This window comes from Beta vulgaris, chromosome 3 (assembly GCF_026745355.1).
Source record: "Beta vulgaris subsp. vulgaris cultivar EL10 chromosome 3, EL10.2, whole genome shotgun sequence".
In the NCBI taxonomy this organism is placed as follows: Eukaryota; Viridiplantae; Streptophyta; class Magnoliopsida; order Caryophyllales; family Amaranthaceae; genus Beta; species Beta vulgaris.
The window spans coordinates 25,976,102-25,995,671 of record NC_079204.1 but is presented as its reverse complement, the minus strand read 5'-3'; the positions used below and the strand labels follow the sequence as shown (position 1 = coordinate 25,995,671).

Here is a 19,570-nt window from a genome sequence, read left to right as displayed (position 1 = left end):
GTTCACCTGCTCAAAACAACAATGAGACAGGGAAAACTAGTACAGGAACAAGTTCAACATTAGAAGGCACAAATGCAAACTTTGATATGAACAAATCTTTTAAGTACAAGTTTTCTCACCCCACTGATTTAATCATAGTAATTTAACAAGGGGGTGCAGACAAGGAACTCTACTTTGCAAAACTTTTGTGCATTCTATTCCTTCTTATCAAATGTTGAACCTACTGACTATAAGGTTGCTTTAACGGATCCAGATTGGGTTCTAGCCATGCAAGATGAACTCAATCAGTTTGAGAAAATCAAGTATGGCATCTTGAACCCAGGACGGAAACATGTCTGTTATTGGAACTAAATGGGTGTTCAGGAACAAATTGGACGATTCAGGAATTATAGTCAGAAACAAAGCTAGGCTAGTGGTTCAAGGGTTTAATCAACAAGAAGGAATTGATTATGATGAAACCTTTGCTCCAGTAGCCAGGCTTGAAGCTATCAGGATATTAATTGCATTTGCTGCTCAAATGAACTTTAAACTCTTTCAAATGGAGTTAAGACAGCCTTTCTTAATGTTATTTGAAAGAAGATGTTTATGTAAAGCAACCCCCTGGTTTTGAGGATAGTGACTTGCCAAATCATGTTTTTAAACTCGACAAAGCTCTTTATGGCTCAAACAAGCTCCTAGAGCTTGGTATGAGAGACTTTCCAGTTTCTTTTTAGAAAATGGCTATAAGAGAGGATCAGTTGACAAGACACTATTCTTGAAAGAAAGGGAACTGATCTGTTAGTGGTCCAAATATATGTTGATGATATTTTGTTTGGAGCTACTAATCCTGATTTGTGTAATGAGTTTGCAGATTTGATGAAGAGCGAATTTGAGATGAGTATGATGGGAGAACTTGGATTCTTCCTTGGCTTCAAATCAAGCAAACCAAAGATGGAATCATGATCCATCAACAGAAATACCTCAAGGAGCTGCTGAAGAGGTATGGTCTGCAAGATAGCAAGTCCTATGAAACACCTATTCCAACTTCTACAAAATTAGCCTTGATGAGAAGGGAAAGGATGTTGAGGGCACGCTATACAGAGGTATGATTGGCTCATTGCTTTACTTAACAGCCAGTAGGCCAGATATAGTGTTTTCAGTAGGGTTGTGTGCGAGATTTCAAAGCAACCCTAAAGAATCTCACCTAAAGGTTGTTAAAAGGATTCTTAGATATCTCAATGGTACTGATGATTTGTGTTTGTGGTATCCAAAGGGCAGCAGCATGAGCCTCATTGGATACACAGATGCTGACTTTGCTGGTTTTATTGTGGACAGGAAGAGTACTTCTGGAATGCGCCACTTCTTAGGTTCTTGTCTCATTTCATGGGGATCAAGAAACAAAATTCTGTAGCATTATCCAAGCTGAGTCTGAGTACATTGCTGCTGTTTGTGCTGTGCTCAACTCTTGTGGATAAAGTCACAACTAAAGGATTTTGGGGTCTGTTTCGGAAGTGTTCCTGATTTTATGTGATAACACAAGTGCAATCAATATTTCGAAAAATCCTGTCCAGCATTCTAAAACCAAGCATATTGAGATTAGGCATCATTTTCTAAGGGACAATGTTGAAAAAGGTAATGTTGAGTTGGAGTTTTGCAGGTCAGAAGATCAACTAGCTGACATATTTACAAAACCTTTGAGCAGAGAAGTGTTCATCAAGCTTCGTACCTTGTTGGGTATGATTAAGATTAGACAATGAGCTCTTAGGTCTTGACTTGTCCCTTTGGCTAGTCAAATGATGTCAATTTGTGTATATTTTTTTTTTTTTGACATTTTCTTTTGCTTTTTAGGGCTTACAAAGTTTTATGCGATGCTGAACTGATCATCTTAGTACTTGGTACTTAAGCATAAGTCTTAAAAAGGTAAGTTGGCACAGACCAGTTGCAGACCACTTGGAACCAGATTCTTGAGGCGGTTATTCTCTAATATTTGTTTATTTTCAAATTTCAAATTAGGAAAATAAATGAGTGACGGTTTATATTAAGGCAACTGCAGTTTGCGAAGAACGGATATATCCGTTTGTTTTTTTCCTTACCATCTATATATATTCTTGCATGTGATCATACTTTCCTTATTTCTCTCTTATTCTCTTTGATCACATATTTTCCTGATTCTTTTGTTGCTTATTTTCTCTCGATCAAACCCTAATTTCTTCTTCTACTCTTTTCTTTCTCGAATTCTTGAAACACAAATTGTTCAAGTTTTTCTTCTCTTATTCTCAAGTACTCAAAACAGAGGAATTCAGTCTCATCATGTCAAAGAGAAGAAATACTTGGTTGGTCGAAAAGGAGGTTGAAGAATCTCCTGAAATTGTAACTAAGAAAGCAAAGGAAATGGCTGAACCAGTGGAGGATCCAATTGTGGAGGAAGAGGTTGAAGATGAGGAGGAAGAACCTTTAATACAAAGGAACTCCAAGAAGCCAGCAACCACAAAATCCACCACTACAAAAACAACTGCACCCAAATCCACCACAAAATCTAGCATCACCAATGCGGTTATTCCAAAATCAACCGCCAAAATCACCAAAACCGCCACTCCCAAAGTTACAAAAACCACCACTCCAAAAAGCCTGTCGCACCAAATCAAAGGCTTCCTCCCAAAACCGGTTGAGGAGTCTAAGCCAGAGGAGTCGGAGAAGATGGAGGAGTCAGAATCTGAAAAGGAGTCGGAGCCGGTGGGTGAGTCTGAATCGGAAAATCAGGAGATGGAATAAGAAGAAATTGAGAAGGAGGTTGTTGTAGTTGAAAAGGCAAAGAAGGTTGCCGCCAAGAAACAACCCTCAAAAGCGGTTAAGTCTGTTGAGAAGACGGTTACCAAACCCATTCCCACAAAACAACCAGTCAAAACCACCAAGCCCAAAATCTCTACCCCTACAATCACACCCAAACTAGTGGAGAAATTAAAGAAGAAGGAAGGTGCTGATGTTTAGGGGGAAGTTTCTACGAAGGAGGGTGTTAAGGCTGTAGCTAGCAAGGGCACAAGGATAAAGACGGTTGCTAGGAAGGGTGCTGAATCTTCCAAAGGCAAGGAGATTGTGCAGGAACCAGACCCAGAACTGTTCCCAGCCGACAAAAAGAGAAAGTTGCCTGCTATTGTTGCTGCCGAGGGTTCTAAACCCAAGAAAAGTAAGTCTATCACTCCTGAGCCTTTGTATGATTTAAGGGATAGGTCGATTCTGGTTGGTTTTTCTATTGCAAAGAGTTGGGTTGGTCAAAAATTCTTGCATGAGGTTAAGGAAGCTTTAGACTTTCAGAAATGGTCTGTGTTATTTGCCAAAGAACTTGATGTGTTTATGCCTTTGGTTGAGGAATTTTATGAACATATGCATACTAAGGATGATGGGTCCTACTTTGCTTTTGTTAAGGGCATTCCCATTAATTTATCTGAGAAGATTTTGGCGGAAATTCTCAAAGTCCCAAACAAGGGACTTGTTGAGTACTTAAGGGACAACTGGCCCACAGTTAAAGGCCTCACAGCAGAACAGATCCAGACCAGGTTGTTCACTGGTCCACCTGACCCTAAGCAAGGGTACACCATTGGCCACTTCAGGGACCCCATCATGAGGATCTTTCATACCATAGCCTCAAATATTGTGTTTCCCATAGCACAAGGCCGCATGAGTGTCCGGTTGATGGATAGTGTTCTCATATACTGTCTCATAGAACACATTCCAGTCAACCTCCCTGCTATGATATTGGGTCACATGATCTGTTGTGTGGAGAAGGCTAAGCATGCACTGCCCTATGGAGCACTACTACATAATTGGTCTAAGGTAACACCTTATAGTAACACTTTAAAATATTAAAAATTGTCTACCACTTAAGTATCACTATTGTAATACTTGGAGAAAATGTAACACTTTTATGTAACACTAAAATATAAGTAACACTTTTGTGTAACACTTTATTCTTAAGTGACTCATTAATGTAACACTCTTGCACAAGTAACACTTCCCAGTAACACTTCAGTAACACTTTCTAAGAATTATTTATATAATACCATAATGGTAACATTATGCCTACTATAACATAGGTAACACTTCAAGTCTTCAATTACAAGAATAACTTTTTTATTTTCCTCTAAATAGATTATGGAGAATTTTTTTTTAAAGTTGGATAATATAATATACTCCTAAATTGACTTAATACAAAAATTACAAGGACAAACTACGGAGTACTTTAACCATCGAAATCACCAAAACCTTTCTCAAGCTTATCTATCTTCCGCTCTTTTTCACTCTCGTTGTGCACTTCGCTAGAGCACCGACCATATACCGACGCTCAACCCATCTGGTTGTTGTTCTCTTTCATCTTCTCACCATTAAATGCGTGCTTCTTCTTGATCTGTTCAATCCTGACACTGTTGGCGTTTGATGCTGCTGCACATCGTTGGCTTCCCTTGCAATTGTCGACGGTGGCCGAAAGTGCCGCCACGCTTCCCCTCTTGTTTTCTTAACTTGTTTAGGGTTGAATTGAATTGGGTTTAAGAGGTATGTATTTCGAATTTAGTGTTTATTGTTCAATTATATATTATAAAAATTACCAATATTATGATAAAACTTTTGTGAAATAAGAGTATAATTTGATTTCTATTTCGTGGTAAGGTTTAATTGTTTGATAAATTACAATTATTGGAACAAAGTTGATGCTTGCTGCTCGCTACTTGCTACCTAAGATTGTTCTACTTTTGTTTCGGTTTCGTTTGTGAATTTGTACGGAATGATTGTTTAGTGTTTGGTTTTCAACATCTACCAAACCAATTATACTCGACTATGCTAAAGATTGTAGTAACTACTAACTAGAAGTTTTATATACTCATTTTTATGACCTGCAATGGACATAAAGTCATAAAGGGGAAAAAATGGAGAATGATATAGTAGAGGAGATTAAGTTAATTTAATAATCATCATCTAGCCTAATTAAATTACTTTTCCCATTTTGTTAATTTGATGATCTTAGTTCTTTACTCAACCTTAGATTGGTGTATTCATGGTGTTGTATTTCTTGATACAATTCTTATATTATCAACTTATAGCATCGAATTTTCTTACTGAAGATATTGAATAAGATGAATCGAAACATATTTTACAAGTTTCGATATTATAAAGGGCTTCAATGTTGGCTAGAGAAGAATTCGCAGTAAACTAAGGCCAACCAAAAACCAGCAATGGCCATGCAACTACTCTTCAAAGTATTCCACCAATTGGCCTTAATTTTTAGATAATAAGAACCCACGCCCCATTTCAGCAGTAGGATAACCACTAGTCCCTGAATTGTGCTCTCTGATTAAGAAAGTCTAAGAAATAAATAGCCTATAACCTTTCGACAACTTTGTGAGTCATGCCTAACTCTAATCTGAGGGTTTTGACTGAAATGTAATCTCACCATGAGCAAAATTCTTTCTAGCTGAAAAAAAGAAGATGAGACTTGAGAGTGTGATTGACACGAGATAGAAATTCAAGGGGCAGTATGCAGTCCATGATTCCTCCCTAAACCTAATATTAAGCTATAATCATGATATGACACTCCAGCTTGAGCAATTGCTGCAATATTTCCTCAACTTATTGCAATTCTTCCACTGCCAAGTGTTTTAACAAGTGTATTATCTACTACGAAGAATTTTTCTTTCATTTTTTTTCGCTTTTCTAACTAAGTCTTATCTGGTTAGGTTTAAGGTATATGTCTAGAACTCCGTGAGACCCACTAACAGAGGAGCTCAACTGGATTGTTTGTAAGTTTGTCGTCGTTTTTCTTAATAATTATTTTTGAGGAGTAGAAATGGAGACCATGGGGCGTTTGGCCATTGCGGAGGATCAGAATCTTGTCGATAACCACTAATATTGAACTGAGATCTGAAGTTGAGACTAGATTTGTGTGGTATAGACAGTGTAATGTTATACCCTGGCACTGGTTGCTGATAGTTTGAAACTCTTTCTATTTGGAGATGACAGGATCAAGAAAGTTATGTATATCATAGTTCAGATCTAGTGGGAAAGATAGAACCAAGATATAGTTCCTTCATTGTGGCCTGCTGTTGAATGATATTTTTGGAAACATCCTCTAACTATAGAAGATCTACAGCAGATCTATTGCTTTTGAGTTCTAATTATTTTTTTTGACAGACTTGATTTGTTATCATATAAGACTTTGAAGTGTTTTTTTCCTTACTGCAGGATGATGGAAATAATGGCGGATTAGAGTAGCAAACATACATGATACATCGAGAAGCATGCCTATACATGGATAATAGAATTGAAGAATAATGAAAGAATGACCTTTATATTGATTTAGGTTTATTTAAGGAGAGATATATATATTATGATTTTATGATTTAATTTTCAGATTAACTATTTATATTTTGGATGCAATAGTATGTTTTCGATTGAGTATACTCTTTGGCTCATTTTTTACAATGGTCGTTGAGTATTTCTACTCATTTATATCAATAATATCATTTTATTTCCTCTTCAATTATTACGTTTATAAGTTTTACTATTATTATCATTGTATATATGCCGATAAATTAAAGAATGTTACTATAAGATTGTGAAATAGAAGTGTTACACTATAAAACTAGCTGATAAGAAGTGTTGCCAAAATATCTAATAGAGTGTTTACATATGCTGATTTAAAGTGATACATAATATTTAACAAAGTGTTACTATACAGTCATGAGATGACATAGAAAATGCTACTATAGGATGAAAAAGTGTTACATAAAACATTATTAGTAACACTACAAAAATGCTACATTAGCTTAAAAAAAGTGTTACGTTAGAGAATTTTGAGTAACACTTGATAAAGTGAAACATTAGCATTGGAAAGTGTTACCTTAGAGAATAGGTAGCACGGGCAGATGTTTCACTTATAAAAGTGTTACATATGACCTAAAGCAACACTTTTAGGCCTTTCAGTAATACTTTTGGGGTGATACTTTAGGCCAATTATACACTAGTGGAGGATGGCTGACCTTGGTATTCACTCATTGGAAAATTCGTATTGTGGAAGACTATGGCACCACGTCTCACCTTACGAATCAGATTATAGGTTAGAAGGGCATGTCATATACAGGTGGTGTTCTAAAAATGAAAAGTGAAGCAAAGGGTGCTGCTGTTGGTGAAGGGACCAGTACGGAATCAGTTCAGGCTACTTATGCCTTGGTGAAACAGTTGAGTGACCAAAATCAGATGATGCAGAATATGCTAAAAATATGCTGCTGGAGCTGATTGATTTCTTCTTTTCTTATTCTATTTTGCTGCTAACCCCTCTCTTTTATTGAACTTTATCTCTGGTTACCCTCTTTCCCAAATTACAAAAACATTTGATCGTATGTAATTTGGTCTACTACTGATCTGTAATAACTCTTATTTAGGACAAGTAGCTTGTGGTACTCTGCAAGAACTTTGGTAGCATCAGCATCCCTAGAATGCTGTTAGAGCTGCCTATTTAGCTTGACTTAATAGTTATCTACTGCTTATGTTTTGTTCCTTTGATAGTACCCTTGATTTATTTGATGATGCCAAAAGGGGAAGCAGGTGTAGTTCTGTGATCTTTTTCGCCTACTCTTAGGGGGAAGCAGGTCTGGTGTTACAACTTGTGTGTGTTGCAGCAACTAGAACAAGGCTGAGTGCCTTGTTAGTGGTGACAGACCAGAAGTGGTTTGATTTGAGTGTATTCAAAGCACTTTACTTCTTTTCACCCTAATGACTTAGAAATAAGTCTGAACACTACTGATGTTCTTCTTGCGATGCATGTTTAAGTCTAAGAGCTCTGAGTCTAATCAGTATTTGCCTATGGTACTTAGAAACTCTTTCTTAAACTCTGTCAGTTAGTTGTGAACTGGTGTACTTGTAAATGATGCTTAATTCGAGGAACAGTACGAGACCAGTGCTTTGAGTTCTTATCTTAAGAATTCAATTTGTTTGAAAAAGTTCCCAAAACTAATGATATTATTTGCAGGGGGAACTTCAGGGTTTGTCATCATCAAAAAGGGGGAATTTGTTATGTTCCCTGTTTTGAGTTTTGAATGATGACAAACCACATTGAACTATTATATTGCATCCATGTTTCTGTTTACATGTGTAGGTGCCAAAGTACGAGTTCAATGGATAGAAAGACGAAGCTAGTGAAGCCAAGTCTTGAAGAATTGCATGAAGACCAAGATCAAGTTGTAGCATTTAGGTCTTAGATGCAATGTAAGTGGTATAAAGGTTTGAATGCACTATAAGGGTTTGAAACTAGAGAGATGAGCTAGTTGTGGATTACAAGAAATCTCGGTTACTTGTCATACACAACTACAAGTAAAACTTAATTGATTGAAACAGTCTGGGAACAGATCTGAACCAGTCCTCAAGGTTTTACTTCATGCATTCGTATTTTAGGAAAGTTTTCTTTCCGCGCAAAATTGATTTTCAAAATACACGGATGCATGGTTTGTTGTGTGAGCAAGATTTCTTAATTATGGTAAGTGTGTTATATGATATTATGCTGAGTATATTTTCCTTGGAATAATTTCCATATTTTCTAGGAAAATATACTCTCACAATATCATGTAAACATTTACTTACCAAAGGCTTATTTAAGGAGTTTTGCGAACACACAAACCTTAAGCTTTTGCACGCATATTTTCAGAATACTCCAAGCAAAAGCACTTCATCTCTTGAACTCTCAAATCTAAGCAAAAACCCGAATACCACATAGATCTTAATCTACTCTCATTCTAAGCGTGTAAGCCTGTTTGTTTTTTGAGAGAAAAACTGATTGTATTTGAGCATTCTGTGAGTTCAGTTTGCTGGAGAAGTTGATCAGGGATCAACTTCATTTGAACCATCATAGTTGGTGGTTGAGTCGAACTTCCATAGGTGGAAGTTGGGAACATCTCATGCATAGGTGCATAAGTGATTAGTGTAATTCTTTTGTTATTCTGAGTTGATTAATAAAAGAGTGAGTGAGTGGAGGACGTAGACTTATTAGAAGTCGAACCTCGTTAAATCCTGGTGTTGTTTATTCATTGCTTTTATTTCCGCTGCTAGAGAACTGTTCTTACTATAATCGAAAAAGTTACAACATTCAGACAAATACTCAATTCATCCCCCCCCCCCTCTTGAGTGTCTCTTGCACTTACAAATATGATTATAAGAATTTTTTGGGCTGCGTTAGTAAAGTGAGGCTGTGTTTAGTAACCCCCTTTATTCCTTGTACAAAACTCCTTTTATAGAACTTCTAGTAAGTTTTGCACTACTAAGAGCCTCCCCTAAAAAACAGGAAGGTGTTGTTTCACTATTTTGATGATGACAAATGATTATCTTTGATTAACTTAGTTTCTTTGATTTCGTGTGTTATTAGATTTATTTATTTTATTTAGTGTTATTAGGTTTATTTGTTTTAGTTTTATTTTATCTTTTAATCTAGATTTGTTATTTTATCTTAGGTTTATTATTTTTTATATCACAAATATTATGTTTAATAACTTATGGAGAATTGATTTCTTCTTTTCTTATTCTATTTTGCTGCTAACCCCTCTCTTTTATTGAACTTTATCTCTGGTTACCCCCTTTCCCAAATTACAAAAATATTTGATCGTATGTAATTTGGTCTACTACTGATCTGTAATAACTCTTATTTAGGACAAGTAGCTTGTGTACTCTGCAAGAACTTTGGTAGCATCAGCATCCCTAGAATGCTGTTAGAGCTGCCTATTTAGCTTGACTTAATAGTTATCTACTGCTTATGTTTTGTTCCTTTGATAGTACCCTTGATTTATTTTGATGATGCCAAAAGTGGGAAGCAGGTGTAGTTCTGTGATCTTTTTCGCCTACTCTTAGGGGGAAGCAGGTCTGGTATTACAACTTGTGTGTGTTGCAGCAACTAGAACAAGGCTGAGTGCCTTGTTAGTGGTGACAAACCAGAATTGGTTTGAATTTGAGTGTATTCAAAGCACTTTACTTCTTTTCACCCTAATGACTTAGAAATAAGTCTGAACACTACTGATGTTCTTCTTGCGAATGCATGTTTAAGTCTAAGAGCTCTGAGTCTAATCAGTATTTGCCTATGGTACTTAGAAACTCTTTCTTAAACTCTGTCAGTTAGTTGTGAACTGGTGTACTTGTAAATGATGCTTAATCTGCAGGAACAGTACGAGACCAGTGCTTTGAGTTCTTATCTTAAGAATTCAATTTGTTTGAAAAAGTTCCCAAAACTAATGATATTATTTGCAGGGGGAACTTCAGGGTTTGTCATCATCAAAAAGGGGGAATTTGTTATGTTCCCTGTTTTGAGTTTTGAATGATGACAAACCACATTGAACTATTATATTGCATGCATGTTTCTGTTTACATGTGTAGGTGCCAAAGTACGAGTTCAATGGATAGAAAGACGAAGCTAGTGAAGCCAAGTCTTGAAGAATTGCATGAAGACCAAGATCAAGTTGTAGCATTTAGGTCTTAGATGCAATGTAAGTGGTATAAAGGTTTGAATGCACTATAAGGTTTGAAACTAGAGAGATGAGCTAGTTGTGGATGACAAGAAATCTCGGTTACTTGTCATACACAACTACAAGTAAAATTTTGTTGATTGAAACAGTCTGGGAACAGATCTGAACCAGTCCTCAAGGTTTTACTTCATGCATTCGTATTTTAGGAAAGTTTTCTTTCCACGCAAAATTGATTTTCAAAATACACGATGCATGGTTTGTTGTGTGAGCAAGATTTCTTAATTATGGTAAGTGTGTTATATGATATTATCTGAGTATATTTTCCTTGGAATAATTTCCATATTTTCTAGGAAAATATACTCTCACAATATCATGTAAACATTTACTTACCAAAGGCTTATTTAAGGAGTTTTGCGAACACACAAACCTTAAGCTTTTGCACGCATATTTTCAGAATACTCCAAGCAAAAGCACTTCATCTCTTGAACTCTCAAATCTAAGCAAAAACCCGAATACCACATAGATCTTAATCTACTTTCATTCTAAGCGTGTAAGCCTGTTTGTTTTTTGAGAAAAAAACTGATTGTATTTGAGCATTCTGTGAGTTCAGTTTGCTGGAGAAGTTGATCAGGGATCAACTTCATTTGAACCATCATAGTTGGTGGTTGAGTCGAACTTCCATAGGTGGAAGTTGGGGAATCATCTGTGCATAGGTGCATAAGTGATTGAGTGTAATTCTTTTGTTATTCTGAGTTGATTAATAAAAGAGTGAGTGAGTGGAGGACGTAGACTTATTAGAAGTCGAACCTCGTTAAATCCTGGTGTTGTTTATTCATTGCTTTTATTTCCGCTGCTAGAGAACTGTTCCTACCATAATCGAAAAAGTTACAACATTCAGACAAATACTCAATTCATCCCCCCCCCCCTCTTGAGTGTCTCTTGCACTTACAAATATGATTATAAGAATTTTTTGGGCTGCGTTAGTAAAGTGAGGCTGTGTTTAGTAACCCCCTTTATTCCTTGTACAACTCTCCTTTTATTGAACTTCTAGTAAGTTTTGCACTACTAAGAGCCTCCCCTAAAAAACAGGAAGGTGTTGTTTCACTATTTTGATGATGACAAATAATTATCTTTGATTAACTTAGTTTCTCTGATTTCGTGTGTTATTAGATTTATTTATTTTATTTAGTGTTATTAGGTTTATTTGTTTTAGTTTTATTTTATCTTTTAATCTAGATTTGTTATTTTCTCTTAGGTTTATTATTTTTTATATCACAAATATTATGTTTAATAACTTATGGAGAATTAATTAGGAGGTTAATCAAAAATTAAGTTGTTAACTTTATTTGTTTTTGCAACAAATGATTTATTTTATGGACGTAAATTTGTGAAATTATATGATTCCACAATGCTCTTGAAAGTTAGTTTGTGCGCAACAATTAAAGTGGTTATTTGATAAGGAGCGTTCGAAGGCACTAACTTCCAGCACCTAAAAAGGAGGGTTGTTGAAGTAGTTCCTAGATTTTAGGAACTACAACAACCCACAACAACCCACCTACTTCTAAGGCGTGTGATAATGGATGATGTTTCGGAACCAACGCATAACTCCCAACTGATTCGCAAACGGCAAGAATGTGGATGAAGTGAGGTTGAAATTCAGCTCCCACTATGTTTGTGGAGAAGATCATTGGAAATTTGTTATCTACAAATAGTTGTGTGTAACGAACTTAATAGTTAAGCTTTCAGAATTTTATAGTAATATTTTCAGAGAAAGTGTTTTCGGCTTTATCTCTTCTTTCATTATTATACACTGTATTAGAGATTGGATTGTGTGACAAAATTTGTAATCATTTCGAGAAAAAGAGAAAGAGAAAGAATAGAGAGAAAAAGAAAGACTTCTATTGAAGTCAAGAGAGAAAGTCACTTGTTCAGGGGGAACAAGGTGACAGGGAACAAGTTCCTAGAGGAACTGAGAAGGTCCAAGATTAGGTTGTACAAAAGAGAGTCTTTTGGCCTAAGTTTATTAAAGAGAATTGAGTCAAAATCCCTCGTGGTCAAGGTTTTTCTTCCTATTGGGCCTAGGAAGTTTTCCTTGTAAAAATTCTCGTGTTCTTATTCTTTTCAAGTTTATGTATTTATCTCTTTCTTAAATAAAGATTCTTTTATTTCCGCAAAAAGATAGAAAATCTCCCCAACTACAATTCCCCCCCCCCCTCTTGTAGTTGCTCAAGTGTTTGTACTCGACTAACAGAAGGGTTACAACTCGACGACTTGGCCTTCTAATGAATGTGGATTGATTTATGATGAAGTTACTTTCACAATACTTCTCTATATTGCTAGACACATTCAACTCCATTTCATGAGGCACTAGCAACATCTGCTTGACTATAGGAGTTTTTACAACAACCTTGACTTGGTCTGCTGTCATCGCATCATCAAGCTAGTTTAGTGAAGTCGAGTGTCGCTTGTTAGCATCGGTCATCGGTCGTCGACATTATATAAAATACGGCCATAACACCTACCAAAAGTAAACCTCAATTAATGCATGGAGCGTGTTTGTTAGGACATTGTGAGACTTTGTGCTATTTGCACCCACAAAGGGGACAAACCTCATGCACCGTCTCACAGAATAAGAAATTCAGTAGACTCGTTATCGGAATCCATAGTTATAGACCTTGGGATTGGTTTAGTAATTTGGAGGTCGAGACAAACTCGAGCAAATTGAGCTTTTTCATCATTTTGGAGGGAAAACTTGTCAAGCTTAATAAGGTGGCCAATACTCTGGGAGAGAAGATAAGATATGAACAATATCAATACTCATTTGGGAGGAACGAGATCTTCTCCCACTAGTCTACATGGGTTATGCTATTAGAAAAAGGGCTTGAACAATGGTCTCCAAGGAATGAGGATGAATTTTAGCCCTTGGACGAACTAAGGATGACGCTCATGCACGTCAGTTTTGTCAAGCGAATTAGATAAGGTGATTGAAAACCACCTATTAGAAAGATAGTGAATCGTGACTTCCCCATGAATGGAATTACAATCACGTTTGATATGGTTAATGACTACGGTAGTAGGTATGGGCTCACTCTAAACTTTCCCAAAAAGCCACGTGGATTTGAGCAGGGAAACGCATTGTTCATCGATCATGGGGGCTTGGATGGTTATGCCGGGGGGAGTAGGACGTGAAAGGTCTGGAACCATTAGAACTTGCGTGCCTTGGTTCATGGGAAGAGGTGTTAGAAATAGTAATCTAAAAAAATCTAGTGTAAAAATCAAGATGAATTCTAGAGTTATCCAAACAAATATCTATTGTAATTAAGGCATATTATAGAAAAATCTAGGAATGAAGAATCTAGAATAATCAAGCATCAGATATTAAATTAGATCATGTAAGATTAGTGTAGAATATTGTAGATTAATATATACCACTCCTATAAATATGTGTTAGCATTGTACGTAGGATTGTGGAGTCATATTATGTACTTCCTCCCACATTCATAAGCAAGAGTTCTCTTATGGAACCTTGCATATCACATATCATATGTATCTCCACCAAGTTTGTAACATATTATTCCAAACAATGAAAATTCAGAAATTACAAAATTGGTCGATTAACCTTTCGCAGGCGCCTGTCACAAATTATATCAAGAGGGAGATGTATTGTGATTGTTATGATCCATGTGTTGATCAACATTGAAGCTGAAGCAATGGATCTCAACCATAATCCACAAGAAAAGTTTGGAGGTGGACCAGACCTTTTAGAGTTAAGGGGAAGGGTATCATTAGATTTAGGGGATTTGAGAATGGCGGCATTCTTAGCCGGGGAAGGAACGTCAGACATGAAGGAGTAAGAGCGAGGAGAGATGGTTTAAGCTCTTACAAAAGGGTGAGCAAGAATGGGTGAGTGCTTTAGGCATGAAGGGAGGGTCTTTACGCTTTATATAGAGAAGGTGAGAATAGATGAGAGTAAATTGGAAGGTCGTCGGAATTGGAGGGAGGGCCCGAGAAACCCAACAAGCCAAGAGAGACAACATTGAAAAACAAAGAACCCAAAATACTTAAGCAACAAGCCAATAAAACCAAATAAATCCAAAATATAATTGAAAAGAATGAGAAAAGCATGCAAGGAAAAAAACATAGAACAAATAAAAGATGAAGAATTTCTTCCATGGGTTCGAAAATCCATTATTGGATTTGTTGCGGAGAGAGAAGATTAGTAACTGTGCGCGTAATTAGGTGATGTGTGACCGGTTATTTGATAGATAGTATCCTATAAATTTTATTTAATCTTGTCATAATTGAGATTATGTTGGATCTCAAGGAGATGCATGTACGGCTCAATCTGGTACGCCAAATTGTAATCATTACAAGATAAAAAAATTTCATTAATTAAATTATAGCGTGCGCATTAGAGGTTTAAGAGGGAAGTAATGTGTCACACTTGTATATAGTTTTTAGGTGCATTTTTGTTTAATTTAGGTTGCAATTTAGGTTCAATATTGCATTATGTCTTAAGTTGTACTATTATATTCCTATTTGGTTTGTTTTCTTATTTTTGATGAATTTCACGTAATTAATATATATTTGAAGTACAACTAGCTAAGCTTGAGCATTTTGAGCATTTGAAAGGAAGGTGCACTGCATAAGGATCATCATGGATATTTCATAGTACGAGTTTGAGTGAAAACAAAGCGGAAAATCATTAGAAGAACTGTGGAAAAAGAGTCATGTCTATTCTTCTTACCATAACATTTGATGCTGTCATAAGAATTTATAATTTCAGTGGATTTGGAAACTAGACTTAAAGAGATTTCGAACTATAGGTGGTACACCCCAAGGAGACTTCTAGTCAAGTAGTTATGCCTTTCGGAAGGTTGGATTGTTTCTGCTGGAATCTGCTATGTATTGGTACCATACTCGCGAATCGCTAAAATTCGCCTATTTAATTAATATTTCGACTTTCCTTATCTTGTAACTTACTTTCCTAGTTGTATGAGGGTACTTAGAGTATGTACAATGGGGCTCTCCAACTAGCTCTCCAACTAGCTCTCCAAGGAGAGAGAAAATGGAGAGCCACCTCTTACCCAACAATGGGGCTCTTGGGTGTGTCTTGGGTGTCTCTCCATGGAGACACTTTGCCAAAGGGCTCTTGGGGGAGATACCATTTGGGTTGATGGAGAGATGGCTCTCCAATGTGTGGGACCCACTTTTTATTGTAATTACTTCAATTCTTTTTTCTTCATGCAACCATTTAATGATCTTTTCTATAAAAATTATAAAAAAGATGGTAATAATTATTATGCCAACAAGTATAATTTTCCTTTATCTATAAAATGAGCCTAATATTGGATATTTAAAAATTAGTTTTTCATGTTGTAGGTTAATTCTTCATTCCATGCCAAATTTATGAAAATTAAATATTAGCACTCATAATTATATTGTTTTTTAAAAATTCTACTTTGCTTAAATTATGAAAAAGATTAATTTGTAATTATATTTAATTTACATGAATAACTTAATTTATATAACTTTGATCATAATATGAAATGAGGTTCATTTATTGACATGGGGACCACAAAATAATGAAAAGTTGAATGGAGAGCTCTTTAAAGGGTTTTATTGTTGTTGGGTGTTTTTAAACATGGCTCTTGAGAGTAGCTTGAAGAGAGAGAATAGGAGAGAGAGTGTGGAGAGCTAGTTGGAGAGACACCAACCATTGTACATGCTCTTAGTAATATTTATATTAGGAATCACTTATTGTGAGGGACTCCCCCATCCCCCCCCCCCCCCCCCTCTCTCTCTTATTAGTTTTAGCATTTTGTTCCTTTCTCTCTCTAGCTATCTAGTTGTAAAACCTAGTTTTTCTTTTTCTTCATTAATTCATGAGTTCAATAAGTTTATTTCATTCATATCTTTAATTATGTTTTCCTTTGTAGATCTAACTTTTATGAATTATTTTATGATTGAGTAGTTTTTATTTTTAGGGTTGAAAATCCATGTTTATATCCTTTAAGTCTTGATTGATGTTATTAATGATTTGATTAGTCATTGATATTTTTTATTAAGTAGGTTTTATTTTGTTAATCTTGCAACCAGATCAACTGTGTGATTAAATCTTGCTAATAATGAGTCGTAGTTCGAGAGATAATACTCTTTAGAGCCTTACCTACAATTAGCAAATCTTATTATGTTAGCAACCGTTCTGCATACGCTGATTTGAGAGAACTAAAACTCGACCGTAGGGTTCACGGTTAATTGATAGATTATAAATATGAATATGGAGAACCATTACGCTATATCTTTAGTTTGATGATTTTCGTATTTTTTAGTATAGAATTGTTTACCATACTTTTTTTTTTTTTAGTTTTTCCAAACCTTAGAAGCTACGATCGTACTTACTCTACTACATTGTTAGAAGGTTTTTGCTCGGAATGATTTTTGACATAGGTGTATGACAATATTGTTATGTGAATCTCATTAGTTTTGATTTAAACTCATTCCAAACAAGATTAAGTTTTTGCCACTGATTTATTTAAGAGAGTGAGTTATGCGAGCATCATCATGGAAAGAAATGGTCCGAAATAAAAGCATTTTTAACAGGCTGAAGTAAAGGATTGAATTTCGCATTCATTTAAAATTTTTGTTTATTTTGTATTCTTCCCTAAATTTCCAAGTTTGGTATTAAGGGCTCATGAATGGAAGCGCAGCGAGATTGAAATTCTGTGTATTATGGATTGATTTTATATTTAGATAGTTGATTCAAGAATATATTTGTTGATATTTCATTGTATACATTATCTGGGAATTTAGTAAATACATTAGTGTAATTTAAGGTAATTTTTCTCTGTGATTTTATTTAATTAAGAGTTAATTCTATTTTACGGTTGTTAAGTATGTTTCAATAGTAACTCGGAAGAGCACTGTTACAATTTAAGTGATATGCAATTTCTTAAGATGGAAAATGTTACAAATAAAAAAAAGAGTGGAAGTATTATCATAAACACCAAAAGTATTTTTAGACTTTGTTGTTGTTTGGCATGCAAGAAATCATGTAGGCAATAGTAACTCTTAAGATTTTCGAATCTGAATAGTTATTTAGTTGACATGAAGTGGGAAAAATGAGGACAATGAAAATTCATGGGAATTTCAAATTCCCACAAAATGTTGGATTTTATTTACCTACCCTCCCCTTAGTCACAATTCCTCCATAAATTCTATGTATTACAACTCCCCTTATGACTACCGAACAACTTAGAGTAATTTCAAGGAATTTCACAAGGGAATTAAATTCCGACAAATTGTAAATTCCTATAGGAAAATAACTCTCATTGTGACCAAACAGACACTTTGTATGAAAAAACGTTAACAAACAAAAGAAACGCAAAGGGAAAATAACAGGTCCAAACTTCTTATTTTCCCTTAATTGGATATAGATGGGCTAAAATTGATCAATTTTACTTTTCCTCTAAAAAAACCACAGTTAGAAATAAAGAAAAATGTCAACCAAACCTTGTACCTACATCTGTTATCCAAAGACACAACAAGTGTTGCGATATTCTTTACCTCAGTTAAACATATACATTGTTTTTTGGCATCTTTATTGTACTTCCTCCTTCTTTTTTTACTTATCACAGTTTGACTTTTACACTTTTCACCTACATTACTTAGTTTATGTTTAGTAATTTATAGTTAAGGAAAAAAATATTCATGTGGGATCTTGTTAGATTCGTCTGAATGTATATTTTCCAAATATATATTTTTTATAATTTGTATTTATCGATAATTAAACATATTGATGGTTAAAATTATGCATTGGCAAGCATGAAAGTCAAACTGTTGCAAGTAAAAGAAACAGAAGAAGTATATGTTAACTCGGCAACTCCTGAGTCCTGACCCTTTGCTGTCAACCCTTAATAACGTAAATACCCCAACTACAAAATAAATTATCAACATTACAATTTCCTGAGTTTCCATAAAAAAAATTAAATAAATGCATACACACCATGACACCAACTGCAATTTCATGAGTTTCCATTAAAAAATTAAATAAATGCATACACACCAACTGGAATACAGTTTCTCAACAAAAGCGAACAATTCCTCTTTCTTTATTTCATAACTCAAACCGCATTCTCGTTTTTTCCTCTTCTCCCTTCCATTCATGTGCCAAAATCTCCATTTGATTACCTACAAATGAATACAACAAAAGAATATAGACACATATTAACCAAATGACACAAAAATAATTTAGATGTGATTTTTATTTAAGATAGCAAACATTGTAATCCAACCACAACTCCACAAACTAAGAGGACAAAAAAGGAAAATCTCAAATTCAACTAGCAAACCAGTCAGAAAGGTTTTTTTTTCGTAATAGATCCTCATTTTGTTATACTTGCGGAGGCAACAAATTCGAATGTTCATTTAATGGAAAGAATCATAACACAATCCAACAAAATCATAACCATACTTTCTCTACCTCTGGGTGATCATAACACAATCCAACAACGAACATTGCTAAAATCATAAAGTATGGAGTAAAAAGAGAAGCCCATTGTTTCTTTGAGGAGAAAAGAGGACGAAAGGAGGGCAGAGTGAGGAGGACAATGATGAATTGAAGATGGGAGGAGGAAGAGGAGAGAGGAAATGATGGGCATATTATTATTTATAAACAAGTATTTTGGCACGTATAATGCCACAATGCCACATGTCAGTTACAATTATCAAATATATTATTATTCATAAATTTCATAATCGATTTTATTATCTTTTCATAATATTATGTTTAGTGCGAAATTGAAAAATGAATGTTATGGCATGATAAATTGTTTAAAAAAAAATCTAAGAAATTGAGGAGAAAAATAACAATTTAAATAGAATTGGGATAAGAAAATGTTATTACTTAATACTCCCTCCGTTTCCTAAAGATCTTCCCTCTTTCCGTTTAAGGGTGTTTCCAAAAGATCTTCCCTCTTTTGCTTTATTCCTTATTTGGCAAAACAAATTTCCCTATTTACCCTATCATGTCACTATCATATGGTCCACCATTACATTATTAATTCAATTTTACTCCCTTTCTCTCTCCTACTTTAACCCTT

The 19,570-nt window shown here is 35.1% G+C and overlaps 2 protein-coding genes and 1 long non-coding RNA gene across 3 annotated transcripts in view; 2 read left to right on the top strand and 1 right to left on the bottom strand.

Moving 5' to 3' along the window:
• The first annotated feature begins 2,289 nt into the window (after nucleotides 1-2,289).
• On the top strand, nucleotides 2,290-2,751 carry LOC130590781 (uncharacterized). The gene has a single exon (XM_057393333.1). It carries the CDS (start codon nucleotides 2,290-2,292, stop codon nucleotides 2,749-2,751), a length of 462 nt encoding a protein of 153 aa, XP_057249316.1.
• A 1,600-nt stretch (nucleotides 2,752-4,351) lies between these two features.
• On the top strand, nucleotides 4,352-6,508 carry LOC125496018 (uncharacterized). Its single transcript, XR_007272660.2, has 2 exons — nucleotides 4,352-4,527; nucleotides 6,211-6,508. It is a non-coding gene; the product is annotated as an uncharacterized LOC125496018 (long non-coding RNA).
• Nucleotides 6,509-18,339: 11,831 nt separating this feature from the next.
• The window catches only part of LOC104906870 (serine carboxypeptidase-like 7), a 63,094-nt gene continuing 61,863 nt past the window's right edge, over nucleotides 18,340-19,570 (bottom strand). Inside the window, 1 exon segment of the mRNA XM_010695698.3 lies at nucleotides 18,340-18,659. The gene's annotated coding sequence lies outside the window, so the exon portion shown is untranslated.